Consider the following 15,680-nt stretch of genomic DNA (forward strand, 5'->3'; position numbering starts at 1 on the left):
GTGAGCGGCCGTGGACATGGCGACTACCAGGAGAAGGATTAGGCTACCAAAGGCGAACAGGTAGATAGGCAACTCCACTCCGCCTCACCATGTTGCTGAAGATAAACACCAACGATCCAATCATAAACGATTCTCGAAATGTGGGTAACATGGTATAAATATAGTACTCTCACCAAATGTGTCCCGGTTTCGAGCATTCTTTTTATAGATAATGTATGTCTTTTAACATGTACGAAGGCATAGTTCATCATTACTCTTAAGAATTATAATTTGCAATATTTTCACCTGAACTTCCATTCCTTAATTTAACACTTTTACCCTATATCTTATACAGTGCTTACACAACCCTTTTGTAGTTCTACGAGATCCAAAGGACACTAAAGGTTGCCCATACTCAGATGCAACGTGAGCAATGATACAAAAATATTAAATAATAACATACTGTCGCTGATTAATAAGTAACATAAACAAATAATCTATCATAAGGACATTAACGAAACACTAGCTTAAATACATGTAACTAAGGGCTGGGTGTTTCATTACTTGATCTTTGTCTTCTATAAACTATGAGTTTAAAGGGTTTAATTTAGTTTACACATTGATAAATTGAATATGATACGAGTGTAAATTGATATACTAGTTTAAGCTGCAATTTTGCTGAACAAAACTGAACTAAATGTAATCTAAATGATCATTAGCCTTCGATCGTACTTTACATGTACGCGCCAGTTTTCAGGTTCCAGTTTGACGAAAACCCTTAAGTTCTTACTGAACCGAGTACACTATGTGCATTGTGTGTATATGGTATGAAGAAAGGAATTTTCTTACTTTTACTTTATTTTGTTTTATTTTATTAATTTTGATAGTATTTCCGAATGGTGTGCATTTACTTCCTTCATTACTATACACGCAACGCTATTTGTCTCGAGTAATTTACTTGGGTACATATGCCTTTGTTCTGGAACAACATTTGGTTTTTAACTTGTCTATTTGAATATTATCTATTAGAGAATACGCTTATGACAAAGTGAAAACACACATAAAAGTTTGAACCATGCTAGTCTGTGCGGTGGAAACATGAGTTGAGTTATTGAGTAATTACTTGAATGTATACTTTATAATTGATTTTCGAGAAACTTGGGCCTAGTTCCTTTACGAGATGGACTTAAAATAGCACTATTTAAAATAAATGCCTAAGATACATTATAGTTAAAGTAAATCAATTATGTTCGTTCTTTCTTAACTTAAACGTGACGTGTAACGACATATCTTGTCGATCTTCCACGGCCAAAAGCCTCGTTTGTTAAACCATCTTGTCGATCTTCCACGGCCAAAAGCCTCGTTTGTTAAACCATCTTGTCGATCTTCCACGGCCAAAAGCCTCGTTTGTTAAACCATCTTGTCGATCTTCCACGGCCAAAAGCCTCGTTTGTTAAACCATCTTGTCGATCTTCCACGGCCAAAAGCCTCGTTTGTTAAACCATCTTGTCGATCTTCCACGGCCAAAAGCCTCGTTTGTTAAACCATCTTGTCGATCTTCCACGGCCAAAAGCCTCGTTTGTTAAACCATCTTGTCGATCTTCCACGGCCAAAAGCCTCGTTTGTTAAACCATCTTGTCGATCTTCCACGGCCAAAAGCCTCGTTTGTTAAACCATCTTGTCGATCTTCCACGGCCAAAAGCCTCGTTTGTTAAACCATCTTGTCGATCTTCCACGGCCAAAAGCCTGGTTTGTTAAACCATCTTGTCGATCTTCCACGGCCAAAAGCCTGGTTTGTTAAACCATCTTGTCGATCTTCCACGGCCAAAAGCCTGGTTTGTTAAACCATCTTGTCGATCTTCCACGGCCAAAAGCCTGGTTTGTTAAACCATCTTGTCGATCTTCCACGGCCAAAAGCCTGGTTTGTTAAACCATCTTGTCGATCTTCCACGGCCAAAAGCCTGGTTTGTTAAACCATCTTGTCGATCTTCCACGGCCAAAAGCCTTGTCGATCTTCCACGGCCAAAAGCCTGGTTTGTTAAACCATCTTGTCGATCTTCCACGGCCAAAAGCCTGGTTTGTTAAACCATCTTGTCGATCTTCCACGGCCAAAAGCCTGGTTTGTTAAACCATCTTGTCGATCTTCCACGGCCAAAAGCCTCGTTTGTTAAACCATTTTGATACTATTTTGGCTTTTTCTTCAATCTCTACACACGAACACCATTCGAATGAAAGATAAATGGCTAGGAGACAATGCTTTTGGAAATCTTTGTCCGCGAAACAACCCGAGAACAGTTTGACGTAGGACAATGAATCGTCAATAGGTTGCCCATGTAGATAAGGTCCAACTCGATGTCAGCAGATCTATGGTCAAGGTCAAACCTTTTGTGGAAAAGTTGTCTGTAAAATAATTCGAGAACACTGACTTAGAACAACGGGCATGTACTATTAGATGCCCCCGTGTGATTTGAGGTCAGTTGATCATGGCCAAGATCGATAAGAAGCGTTAAATAGGCGGTCTAAAACTGAAAGGATGCTATTGATAATGCTGTTATATAATGTATGTTCGTTTTCTTCGAATAATATACAGAATCCTTTTCATTCTACTTACAATTTGGACAAACATTAATACATATAAAAATCCCCAAAACAAGATGATCATGTAAAATTAGGACGAACGGTGGTATTGTTTTATGTCATTTCAAAGGAGTTGACGTGTGGAAAAAGAATTTATGCAAAAACTATACCGAAAGCATTATTACAAACGTATATTTATGGCCTTGGAATACTGTAAAATAGACCATTTCACGTTCGACATCAGTTGAAATAAAGAACAAAATGTACTTCACATACGCGTTAGATAGTTCCAACAGCATTTAATCTTATCAGAAAATTAAATATAAGAGTAAAGAATATTTAAGAAATACTCTGTTTCCGGCATTTGAATGGCAAATTTCTACATTTATTCTAACAACCATTCCATTCAATTCATGAAGACGTGTTCAAAGCATAACTGGAAGTGTCTGCCAGAGATGTTTATTATAATAATTAATGAATAAAATATGAAAACAATATTTCCGCAGTTTAACTTCTCCGAAAATATTCTTTGGACGCAATAAAACACAAATGTCTTAATATAGAGTTAATCGCCTCCTCCTCCTCCTCCACAGCTACTTCCACAACCACCTCCACCGCCACAGCTACTGCCACATCCGCCTCCGCCACCACCGCTACTGTCACCACCACCTCCCCCACCTCCGCCGCCACAGGAACTTCCTAGTCCCGCGCTTGCACAAGCTGACCCACTACTGCCACATCCCCCGCAACCACCAAAGTCACCTCCGTCATCCCCGCCATCTACCTCTCCACTGTCATCGCCACCGTAGCCCTCGTAAATTCCGCCACATGTGTCATCTCCCGGAAGGTCGTCCCAGTCGTCACACATTATGTCATCAATGCTTGAGACCTCTGAACGATTTTCCATTTCTTCATCATCGTGGTCAACGTCTAATTGATTCTCCGTACTTTTCTGCCCATTCAGAGTTTTGTTTTGCTTTAGTTTTGTTCGTATGTAGTGATTGGACGGCGTGTTATACAGGATCCCCGCTGCTCTAAAGAATACAAGACCATCTGGTATGTACATGACGTTCTTTCTTCCTTTTGCGGCCACTTTTGGTTTTAGTGGTTTCCCTTCTTCCCAGTCCCTAGGCCGTGGAACGCAAAGCACGTGGAGTAAAGCAATGGAAAATCCGAGAGCTATGTTTTCAACCTCCTCACCGGAAGGAGACACCCGGAGCAACCCGCTCTTAAAGTCAGCCTCTAGGGCATCTAGCGTGATAGAGCGAGAGTTGGTTGAATAATAATCAATAAATGAACTGGTTTTTGTCATGGAGTCTGCCGATGTCTTTTTGTACAACTTCACCAACAGAGCACCCGGGTCACCGCTGACTGCACCGACCATTTTTCGCCCAACTGAAATAATATAAAAGAGCAGTGGCCTTGCAATTTCTTATACATTCTCGATGAGAGATCCCTCTTAAGAATTAAATACATGTACACTATGAACAAAGAGGCTCAGCTTCACTGAATCTGTTAATTGGCAGCAGTGATATATCATGGCCTCTAAACGCCAGCTTCACCACTTAACGGTGAAGCAAAGAAAAAGAGCTGTCGACACTTCCGTGGTGGAGCTGTGCCCTATGTTTACATTAACAAACGTAGGTATGATTTATATTTTATTTGATAATTTCATTTAACGGACATATTTCGAAAATTGGAGAATGTGGTACCGCGTAAGAACACTTCTACTGTATGCTGGTTACTATTTCGTTTCAATATTGCGCAAACTGTGGTGCCAGGAGCTTTTCTCCCGAATCGGACTTGTGCATATTTTCAGATCTGATAGCATAGCAAGTACATTTCGGTGCTCACACACCCCGTAAGAACGTTCTCACGCATGCAAACATAACTTTTATGTAGAGAACCTATGCCGGTTCACAACATTACTGACAAGCACTTCTTAAAAAGCAAAAATGCACATATTTATGAAAGTGGTGGCGCTGTTGCCCTAGTGGTTGCGCTGTATAATAGTCGTGGCGCTATCGAGAATGTTTTGCGCTTGAAGTATTTAAATATAAAAAGTTAACGCTTTTGGAATGAATACAAAAGTTGTTATGTTTATCATTCATTGAACAGTATGCTGATTATACATACTATTTGCGGAAACAAAACTACGCGAACTACCTTAACCTTACTAAAAACTATTTCGAAAACAAACGGCTAGGTGCTGTTAATTTTTACAATAGAACTATAAGTATCTATTATACGTGTCCGGTTATGAGAGAGGTATTCTTGCATACAGGACGTGTGTTTCCGGTCATTTGACCAGTGCTGGAAAAACGCATCTTACACCACCATGTAAGATGAGTTACGCGCAACAACGCGCTACTTCTTATTTCTTTTATTGTATGGTTTATTGTAAGTACATTATTTTATTTAAATAAAGCGCAACCAAATTTATAAGTATGCAATTAATTAAAACAGATAATGAATAATCGTAAAAACGCGATTTAAATAGTGACTATTTGACATCAATAGTGAACATTAAAATTACTGTGCTTTATGATGTCAGTAAACAACGTTTCACGCGCTTTTTGGTAATATGTACAAAGGTGCGTTTTCTACGTCAATTCTTCCTCAAATTGATAATTTTAGATACAAGCATATGCAAGAAAAAATATCAATCATTTTTTTTCGGTCCGGATCGAAAAATCCGTCCTTTGGTCACACAATGTGGCCGGTAACTCGGCAAAGCTCGTTACCGGCTTACGCGCGTGCACTCGGGGTCTGTTCCGGACACACATGATATATACTTAAAGTTATATGATAAATTAACAGCATCTAGCCCTTTGTTATCGAAATAGTTTTCTGTGGGGTTAAGGTAGTTCGCGTAGAGTTTTGTTTCCGTAAGTAGTATGCATAATCAGCATAATGTTTAAAGGAATGAATTGCGGGTTAAAGTCATTTTCGGGGTATGAACGCAATAGGGCTGGTCAAAGTGTGTGGATGACTCCACGCGTACTTCGACCAGCCCAATTGCGTTCATATCCCCGATAATGACATCAACCACGCAATTCATTACTTATATTTACACCATAAGTTTATTATTTCAATCAATAATTGTTAAAAAAATACTTCATTTTATTTAAGAAAAAAGTTTCAGTAATCCTTTCTTACCCATTCGGTAAATAGAACGACCCGAGTGTAACAAGAAACATTTTTTCAAATGACGTCACAATAACGCGGGAAAAGATTAACCACTTGAAATCACTTTTAAATGTAACACTTATGTCAACGATACATTTAAAATATAATAATTTTTTTTTAAATGTTAATTTATATTTTTAGGACCTTCTGACATAATACAAACAATAACAAGATCAATAGTTTGCATGTATATTGTTATGCGATGAATTGCGATCCGAACATCTTCGAAGATGTTGCGTTCATCGACTGATAAACGCAATTGCCTAAAGGCAGTTTGTTTAAGGAATGGAAGTTGAGGTATAAATATTGAATGATAAACATAGCAACTTTTGCTCGTATTCAATCCAAAAGCGTTAATATTTTATATTAATTCAAGCGCAAAACATACTCGATAGCGCCACCACTACTCGACAGCGCAACCACTAGGGCAAAAGCACCACCACTTTCATAAATATGTGCATTTTTTTCCTTTTTAAGAAGTGCTTATCAGTTTTGTTGTGTTCCGGCATAGGTATTATACATAACAATTATGCTTGCATGCGTGAAAATGTTCTTACGTGGTGTGTGAGCACCGAAATGTACTTGCTATGCTATCAGATCTCAAAATATGCACAAGTCCGATTCGGGAGAAAAGCTCCTGGCACCACAGTTTGCACAATTTTTAAACGAAATAGTAACCAGCATACAGTAGAAGTGTTCTAACACGGTACCACATTCTCCGATTTTCGAAATATGTCCGTTAAATGAAATCATCAAATAAAATATAAATCATACTTACGTTTGTTCATGTAAACATAGGGCACAGCTCCACCACGGAAGTGTCGACAGCTCTTTTTCTTTGCACCGCCGTAAAGTGGTGGAGCTGGCGTTTAGAGGCCGTGTATATGCAATACTGTTAAAGCCCCCTAGCTCAAGGTTAAGTGACATTCTGTTATTATAACACATATAAGCGAATTATAAGCCACACAACCATGAGGTCGCCACACAACACCTAACGATTGAAGAATTTATGTTTATATATGCCTATATCTCTGATCACTACATTCAAGGGCAATACAAAATGTAAGCATACCTCTGGTTCCCTGTTTGCCCTTTCTATAGCCATACCACTCGCCAGTCACTATCCCCCAGTCGCCGGCTGCGTTTTTGATCAACATTGCACGCTGCCCTATCTTTGGGTTCAATGTCGGGACGTTAAATATGGCATATTTCACCTGGTTGAACAACATAGCATATAAATGTTTATGTTGGCAATGGTAAAGATGAATGTGTCTCTAAGTTGGCCTGGCAAAATTGAGAAGCACAAACAGCCAATATACGCAAGGTACAAACGAAAGCTTGCATTCTTCGGTAATTCAAATGAATGGACTCAATTCAGACTTTCATCTCATAGATAGAAACGAGTAGGTATACCAACACCATATGTGAAAACAGAACTTGCAGGTTATGTACACAGAGTGCTGTAGAATATCATTTTATGTTATGCTGTAAGCCTTACGTACAACTCAGAAATATATTTTGTATCAGATTTACCTAGGCGACACTGTCGAAATTTAAGTACCTCATGTCCACAGTCCAATAAAAATAAAACAATAATATTGCATTCATACCATGCTACGAAATACTGAGAAGAAATGTTTTGTCAATAAACTTTGAAACTTTTTGGTAAAATAACTGTTTTAAAAAACTTACTTTTTGCAAAACTTGTATCAATTTGAGCATCTAGGCCATTTTCCATTGAAAACAACCTCGGATGTATGCCGATGCATCAGTAGAAGTAGTTCGTAAATTTCATAACAATAATATTAATTAAATGTAGTCTGTAAGAATCCGAGTGAAGTGTATTATTGCATGAATAATTATGAATCATAAGTGTAAAGTCCTTAGGATTAACTGTTAAATTGAAATTACTACGCGATCTACTTGCAGCGTAGTCAAATGTAAAGAATTATCACTTTATAAACCGTCCATATACATCCGAGATTGTTTTTAATGTTAAATGACCGAGGTGTGCAAATTCGGAGCTTATTTAAACTAACTCCGAAATATTTTTAAACACCAAATTCTATAAAGCAAATAATAAAAAAAAAATATAATTTTCAAAATCCCCTGGCAAAGACGAATATATAAAATAAAGGAAATGTCAAATATTGCAATCAAGATTGATGTTGGCCTAAAAATACCGGATTTGGGGTTCTTTTCTAAAAAAATAAAATAAAATGAGTAATACCATATGAACTGTTTGACCATTCCTAATTTTCCATATGAACCTGTAGACTCTATAGAAGCTACAACTCCGGAGACAATGCTTAACAAAGTTCTATTAACACTTATATTTTCAATATGGATTCATTTTACACAATGGCTGTTAACCAAACAAGTATCCTAAAAAAAATACAGTAAAACATTATCCTTTTTCTTTACACGCAGTACTTTTTAGTATTTCTAAAATCTGCATACCTGTGTTGGTAATGGAAGTTGTTCGGCACCAATCAAGTGAGAGAGGGCCACCATTTGATCCCTGTAGAAGACCTGGATGATCGAGGTCATTAGTGGAACACTGTGAATCACACGGACAGAAAAGTGTTGATTATCTCCTCGTATTCCTAACCTGAAATCCAAGTAGCCTATGTTTTGAATCGTTCAAGTTGTATACTATTGAAACACATATTTATTTGGAACCCTTCCAGTTGTAAGTCATTGAAAAAGAGATATGTTTGGAACCCGAACAGCTGTATGACATTCAAAGAGGGATATGTTTTAAACCCTTACAGCTGTATGTCATTCAAAGAGGGATATGTTTGGAACCCTTACAGCTGTATGACATTCAAAGAGGGATATGTTTGGAACCCTTACAGCTGTATGACATTCAAAGAGGGATACGTTTGAAACACTTCCAGATGTATGTCATTCAAAGAAAAATATGTTTGGAACGATTACAGCTGTATAACATTCAAAGAGGGATATGTTTGAAACACTTCCAGATGTATGCCATTCAAAGAAAAATATGTTTGGAACCATTACAGCTGTATGTTATTGATGCTTTGTAATTATAGTGTGTTTACACAAACACGTTGGTAAATAGTTTTCCAAAGAGAGATTTACCTGTGTGTGGCAACGATACAAGTATTGTCAACCCCTGCTGGTAACTTGCTCAGAGCCACAGGACCCCAAAGCTGTCCGATATTCTCCGGAATCGTAGCGGGTTTATAAATGCCAAGTTGTAAGTATAGATCGAGGAGTTTAGCCTTCATGTCTGTGTGCGTGGTTTTCATTGTCACTTTCAAACAACCAAGGCTAAAAGACGTGGTACAGATCTTGGATGTGTCACCTCCAGTTTTCTTGTAGATGTCTTCAATGTGTATTTTATGGTCGTGATTCGCAATCTCCTTTGTGGATGGTGAAAACACCCCCAAAAAGCGCTTTTCTTTTAAAAGGACAAACGACATCTGACAACTGCACAACGCATCTTTGATATCAGTGTTTTTAGCACCCGGATTCAAATTCCATTCAAATGTATCGCGATCTGACAGTGTTGCATTACTGGTATTTAAACGAAGTAAATGTTTTTTCTTGTTCAAATAATTTCTTTCATTTGAAAAAATATCTATCATGAATGTCTTTAATTTGTTTTGTTTTCGTGTTTTGACTGGGTCGTTTTGCCGATAAGCAATCACTTTCGCTATTATTATACTGCAAACCTTTTCAGAAAGGTCCAAAATAGTCTTCTTTGGAACGGATTCAAGTGTCCCGTATGGAGGTTCGCCGCGATACATTGCCCCTGGTCTAGCATATGACTCTCCATATAAATCCTTCCATTTTCGCTTAGTGACTCGATCGCCGTTGCTCAGCGTTGAACCGTCGCTTCTATCAATAGTGGTGTCGTCATGATTAAATAAGTAGCCCAATATTCTCTCTGTATCCTTCTTGTAGGCAAGCGGGTTCTTCATGTGTGTGTGCCAGATCAGATCAATATCATAACAAGGCACAAGGAAATTGTTGGGGTTTTGTTTACGAAGGTTCAGGAACATTTTATATCTGCCTATGGCATGTTGAAGATAAATCATGTCCTTGTAATGTGGAAGAGATACCTGGTAGTAAAAGCTGGCCTGTCGCTGTGCAGCTAACACAATATCATACGAAAGTTTTGACTCGAAGTTTTCTATAATTTTGTGGTCAAATGGTTCCGATAATTGGATGTAAAACGGTTCATTGTTGTACGCTTTTGCCCAGTAGGAAGCACTTTTGTCCAAAGCCACAGAGCGATCACTTCTGCTCTCTTCCACGTGGTCAATTACAATACCAAGTATGGTCTCACAATCTGAAAGAAAATAAAAAATAAATATAATGCTAGCCTATCAATGATAAGACTGAGAAAATACATATCATTTGATGTGTAAGTAGGTTTTATACTTATCAATAAGTCTCTTCTGCAAAAAGTAAAGAATCGGGAATGAACAATTGTTTTCATTTGTATATTTTAGAGCTTAGATATTGTGTAATAAAATATTTCATCTCCTATTTTTGTTATTTGTTTTATTTCAGTTAAACGTTCAAATATAATGTATCAAATATATATTTTTACGAAAGACGTCATCGATAAGTGAACTTGTCAACTTAAAATATTTCTAACCTTCCACGTATGCCCTTGGAGCAAGCATATGACAATGCCACACCCACTCGATATCCAGCGGCGCACACAAGGTTTCATCTGGATATTTGGCTGCTAATGGAAGCCAGAAATGTTCGTACCTATGTATAAAAATCATTTAAATAACCATTCTCTATAAATCATTTCTGCGCGTAATTTTAGCAGACGAAACTAACGCTTCTGCGTTTCGTCTCTTTACATAATAACAAAGCACGTAATTAAACTAGTTTTATTGTGAAATGTTTCACAGCGTTTACAATAATTTAGATCGATTGGTAAAGAAATTCTCCTCTAAGAGGAGGTCGAATATGTAGATATGTGTTTTTTGTAAGTAAAAACTTAATAACAATCTCAAACACATTATTAATCAAAAGCATATCTATATAGTTTCATATTTTCAGAAGATCAAAAACTAATTACGCAGGAACAAACAAACACACACACAGGCGCACGCACACGCACACACGCACGCACATACACATATCCACACGTCCTCTTCACTTCTTAATTCTTTTGCTATATATGGTTGTGGGGAAGGGAAAAAAGGAATCAATACTATTTATATGCAGTATGGTTCTGTATTCAATCGGTATTTTAATTATTTTAAAAATATCATAATTTTAATACATTCCATTTTGCGAGTGTGGTAATCATATCTATTACCACACTCTCAAATGGAATGTATTAAAATGAAGATATTTTTCATTTTTTTATGATATACGATTGTATACAAAACCATTGTTCATTGCATAATTCTATTTTTTTGGGGTCTGACGCAATATTGAGGCGAATGAAAGAAATGTTAATGATATTATGAAACAGATAAACAATGATTGTTTAATAAATGAAAGAATTAACAACTTATTTGTTTTATACTTTTATGTTGTATTATGGGTCGAAGGCCTTTTCTTACAATACAACAACTGTACAATACCTGTAAATTGCCCGCTTTAGGTTCCTCAAATCGTGCAAATCTCTGTTTTGGTCAACTTCTTTTAAGAAGTCAATCATTCGGATTGCCTGGGTAACCAAACTGTCTCGCTTGGTATCCATCATCAGACTGAGATTAGTTGCCTCTTTCACCGAAGAACTCATTATTTTTGTTTTCTACTATCCGCCTTCTGAAAATATAGACCTAGGCTAACATTACACATGCAACTAAACGTGATGTAACACTTAATTAAACTGTTTGTATTTTAAATAGAAAATCTTACCTTGAAATTAATTTTTGATGCAGCTTTCCAAGTGTGACAAGAGCAATGAACAGTTTAAAACGAACGCGAAGTAGATTTTAGATTTTAAGATTCAATATCTTTTCACAGAATATCCAGATACCATCACCCATGCATATGTCCAAGTATAGTATTTTTCAGGTGAGCCATGGATATATAATACAAAAATTAAACAAGCCCATTTCACTATCGAATAAGCTATAAGAAGTGTGTTTACCTGAGCGTTACCTACCTGCGTTTAAGCACGTAAATGTGTGTTTGTCATATCAGCCCAGTCAGTATGTAATACGTTATGTATCTGCGTTTATTTATACGGTGATCGTTCGCTAGGTCAGTAGCCTTCATACTGAGGGATTTCAAAATCCATTTAAATCAATGCGCTTAAAGCGTTGAATGGCTTTCGGCCTGCAACGTTTTGTGAGTATAGTCATGTAATTGTAATACTTATTAACATAAGTATTAACATAAAAATCTAAAGATAGTATATGCATGCTCAAAATTTCCTTCGCAAAGGCTTATTTTATGTTGATTCTAAATTAGATCATGTAGTAAATGTGTAAATGTTGAAATGTGGAATACGCCAAATAGTTACGTATAAGGTATGGAGTAATTCTCAATATCACATAAAACCTTATCTGGAGCTTTGGTTTCATAAGCAATGCACTGCCACGGATAAAGCATTTAGGATTTTTTATGGTAAATCTACTTTACAATTCTAATTTGACTTAGGCGTATCTAATTTCAGGGCATGCCAGCTAAACCAAATGCATCCCAACAAAAATGCATTGGACATATTCGTTAGGTTTATGTCTAAGGCTTCCTTCTACAACGACAAATACCTGAATGAATCACCCGAATACTATTTATTCCCTGTACGTTTGATGTACATGTATCTTAATAATGCCCTCAACCCATGTCACAAAATGAACAGATAACTCATTTATATCAATGTTTTTTTTAAATATGCATATGCATTATGCTACATGCTCAAGACTTCGGTCTGAAATTACTGAGACAAACTGAGAAATATTCACAAGCTTCCCGTTTCATTCGACATAACATGGCTATGACACAAATTGTAGCAGGTCGATAGCCTGTCAACGTTTTACGCGATTTGATTTGAATGGTAAAAGTGTATTATATGCATTTAATACTGGTTAAAGGTTGTTAGTAAATTTCATTTAAAACATTATGAATTGATATGTTACGCATAATAAGCATTAAATTGCATCATAATACGATCCCTATTTTTCCGGGTTTTAACGAGATTATTTCCGGGAAATAAACCTGTCCGAATGCGATGACCCAGATTCTATTCTTAACTACAATGTGCATGTAGATATTATCGGCCCTCGGCCGCAGCGTAATCTAAACACGGGTGTGTATATTTATTTGATTCAGTACGCGTTCATTTTGAACTATTTGCGGAATCTGCTTTTTGTACTGCATTCTGTAATACGCGGATATTAAAATTGCTTTTTGTACAATCTTAATAACGTTATATTACGCAAAACGTAGCTTATACGAACTATATTAAAACTCCTAACAGCGCTACTTTTAGCTAGCTTATTAATATGCAGAGCGCAGTCCGTAGCTATTGAAGCAGATTGCTTACTAGGTAATTTCGATGTGAATGTTAAGGTAAACTAGGTCGATCACCAACGCAGTTCTAACTGCGCTGGGGTTGAAACGCCCGTGCGCGCATTAATTCGCCAAAAGTTAAAAATGTTATGTCGATCTGCCGATGCGATTTCCGAGATACGGTTATAAAAGTCTGCAGGCCTAGCTGCCTACAGCCTAAAAACGATGAAAGTCGTATAGAGTTTAATCAATTTAATACATCAACGTCTTTCATTGTTGTGATAAATATACCTTATTTTTATATGTATAGTATATATACACTGTGTTGTTTGTGGATTTTATTTTGCTGTTGTTCCATGTTTCTTGTTTTAGATTTTGTTTTTGTGTTTGTGCTCAATGTCTTTGTCGTTTGCCCTGTACCATTAAGCGGGGATAATATGGCTATTGAGCATGTTTCTGTAGTTTTTTACATAAGTATTTATATTTACTCACTGTTGTATACTATGCGATAATATATATATCTATAGATTAGTTTTAATTCATATTCATTTACCCTATACCGTTATGTTAAAAAAGTGTTTACATTTGCATGTTACATTAATATAAAGTCAGTTTACAGTACTTAATCATGAGTCGAGACTGATACCCATAAACTTAATCAAATATTGATAGAGTTAAGCCAAACCCAATATTTGGTACTTGCAACAACCAAGCAATTCATCAGCGTGGGGCTGTTGACCTGTCCGCAATTACATTTAGTCAGAGTGGGACTGTTGTAGTCAGCGTGGGACTGTTGACCGCCACCATATTTAGTCAACGTGGGACTGTTGACTGCCACCATATTAAATCAGCATGAGACCGTTTTCCACCACTACATTTAGTCCGCGCGGGACTGTTGACCGCCACCAAATTAAGTTCGTGTTTTACGTAAATAAGTTCACGTTACGTTTGGAATGAATTATATTTTGAGAAGCACACGAAGAAGGTTGAACAAATACTATCATTGACTTTAAGTATTAAGTGTAAAACGTTCAAGCAAGATTTCATCATAATGGCATATACATTTTGATAAAAGCCTATAGATTTGTTTCAAAAGCTTTATGGACAAAGTGAAATCTGATAAACGTTTTGAAATTTTGAATGAATTAAATGAATGATATAATTGTAGCTTTTAAAATCAAATGACATATTTGTTAGGAACAGGTATAGTTTAATCCGATGCATAATCAGTCGATACTATCAAAATTACCAAAGGAATACTATGGGAAACGCAATAAAAATGGTGATCAAAGATGATCGGTGAATGTTAGAGGTATAACACGTTATTTACCAGCAGGCAAACTGGCTGTTGTGCAGAATAAAATTAATAACCTTTTTAAAATTTTGAAATATTAACGTTTGAATATGCCCCTTTGAAAGTATGCAATTGTAGGCCCGTCATTTGGTCGTTCGGTCGCTGGAATGATCTGTCGATCGGTAGACGAAGTATTGTCCGATTAGTAGCCAACGAACACTTTCACATAGGACGGCCATCTCATTTCATTGGTAGACTGCCTTGACCATTCAAACTCCCTTTTGTATTTGGGCAAGTGGATAAAAAGCCAGAATAACAGTAAAAGCAATCACCCAAGAAGGTTTTACATAGCACAATAAGACATCAATGGGAACTTGTACTTGTACAGGCTATGGCATCTATTGTTGTTTGGTGACTAAAAGGCCAAAGGTCACACCAAATGTTGCTCGAAAAAAACTTTGTCCTCACAATAACAATAATGTATTGACACAGAACCACGGACATTCTTAAATCCTCGAACTGGTGTACATTTGTATATTTACTTTGCTAAATACGTTATGTTGAGGTCTGTATCGTAGCTTTAAATAGCCAATACTGTTGCTCAGGCTGGACGTATTCACTGTATATTTGCTTAGTCAAGAATGTTGGTTAGGCTGGACGTGTTCCCCTGAAATATATGCATAGTCAACATTCTTGCTCAGTCAACACTGCTGCTAAGGCTGTTGTTCAGGATAGACAACGGTTGAAGTCTGAGAGTGTAGGTGTTCTTGCGAAGACAAGCAAACGTAAGACGATCAGAACATTTTTGACGATTTGAATATAGCGGTCGATTGGATCATAGACTTTGCAGGAAATTACATCGCATAAGCAAAATAAAATGGGCCAGAAATATGCAATGAAATTTCGATTGCGGATAAAATGGACACGGAATAAGTCATAACAAGTTCCATTACCATTCAATAAGTATTTGAGGCTGTAGATAGCCAGTCGTGCAGGGACTTAAACATACTCTAGAGGCTAACCTTATTCAATCATCCCGTACACAACGGTGGAGTTTATACTCAAAGAGATCACAAGGGCAGTCTAGCTTCTGAAGACGAGAATAGAGAATTATAAGTATCTTCCATGGCCGAGAGTGTTAGATAGGTTCATCCCAAGCCGAGCGTACGTTTCTTTT

General features: G+C 36.9%; 1 protein-coding gene across 4 annotated transcripts; it reads right to left on the minus strand.

Moving 5' to 3' along the window:
• Nucleotides 1-2,689: 2,689 nt before the first annotated feature.
• LOC128236760 (uncharacterized) lies at nt 2,690-11,930 on the minus strand. 4 transcript variants are annotated; one of them, XM_052951861.1, is made up of 7 exons: nt 11,846-11,930; nt 11,331-11,517; nt 10,379-10,497; nt 8,851-10,066; nt 8,206-8,356; nt 6,818-6,959; nt 2,690-3,951 (listed from the first exon to the last, which is right to left on the minus strand). In XM_052951861.1, exons 2-7 carry the CDS (start codon nt 11,489-11,491, stop codon nt 3,122-3,124), a joined length of 2,619 nt encoding a protein of 872 aa, XP_052807821.1. In that variant the 5' UTR covers nt 11,492-11,517; nt 11,846-11,930; the 3' UTR covers nt 2,690-3,121. The 4 variants fall into 4 exon arrangements, with proteins under 4 accessions (XP_052807821.1, XP_052807823.1, XP_052807820.1 ...); XM_052951863.1 differs by having other exon boundaries at nt 11,861-11,891; XM_052951860.1 differs by lacking the exon at nt 11,846-11,930 and adding an exon at nt 11,611-11,827.
• Nucleotides 11,931-15,680: the final 3,750 nt, after the last annotated feature.

Source organism: Mya arenaria, chromosome 6, assembly GCF_026914265.1.
Source record: "Mya arenaria isolate MELC-2E11 chromosome 6, ASM2691426v1".
NCBI classification, from domain to species: domain Eukaryota; kingdom Metazoa; phylum Mollusca; class Bivalvia; order Myida; family Myidae; genus Mya; species Mya arenaria.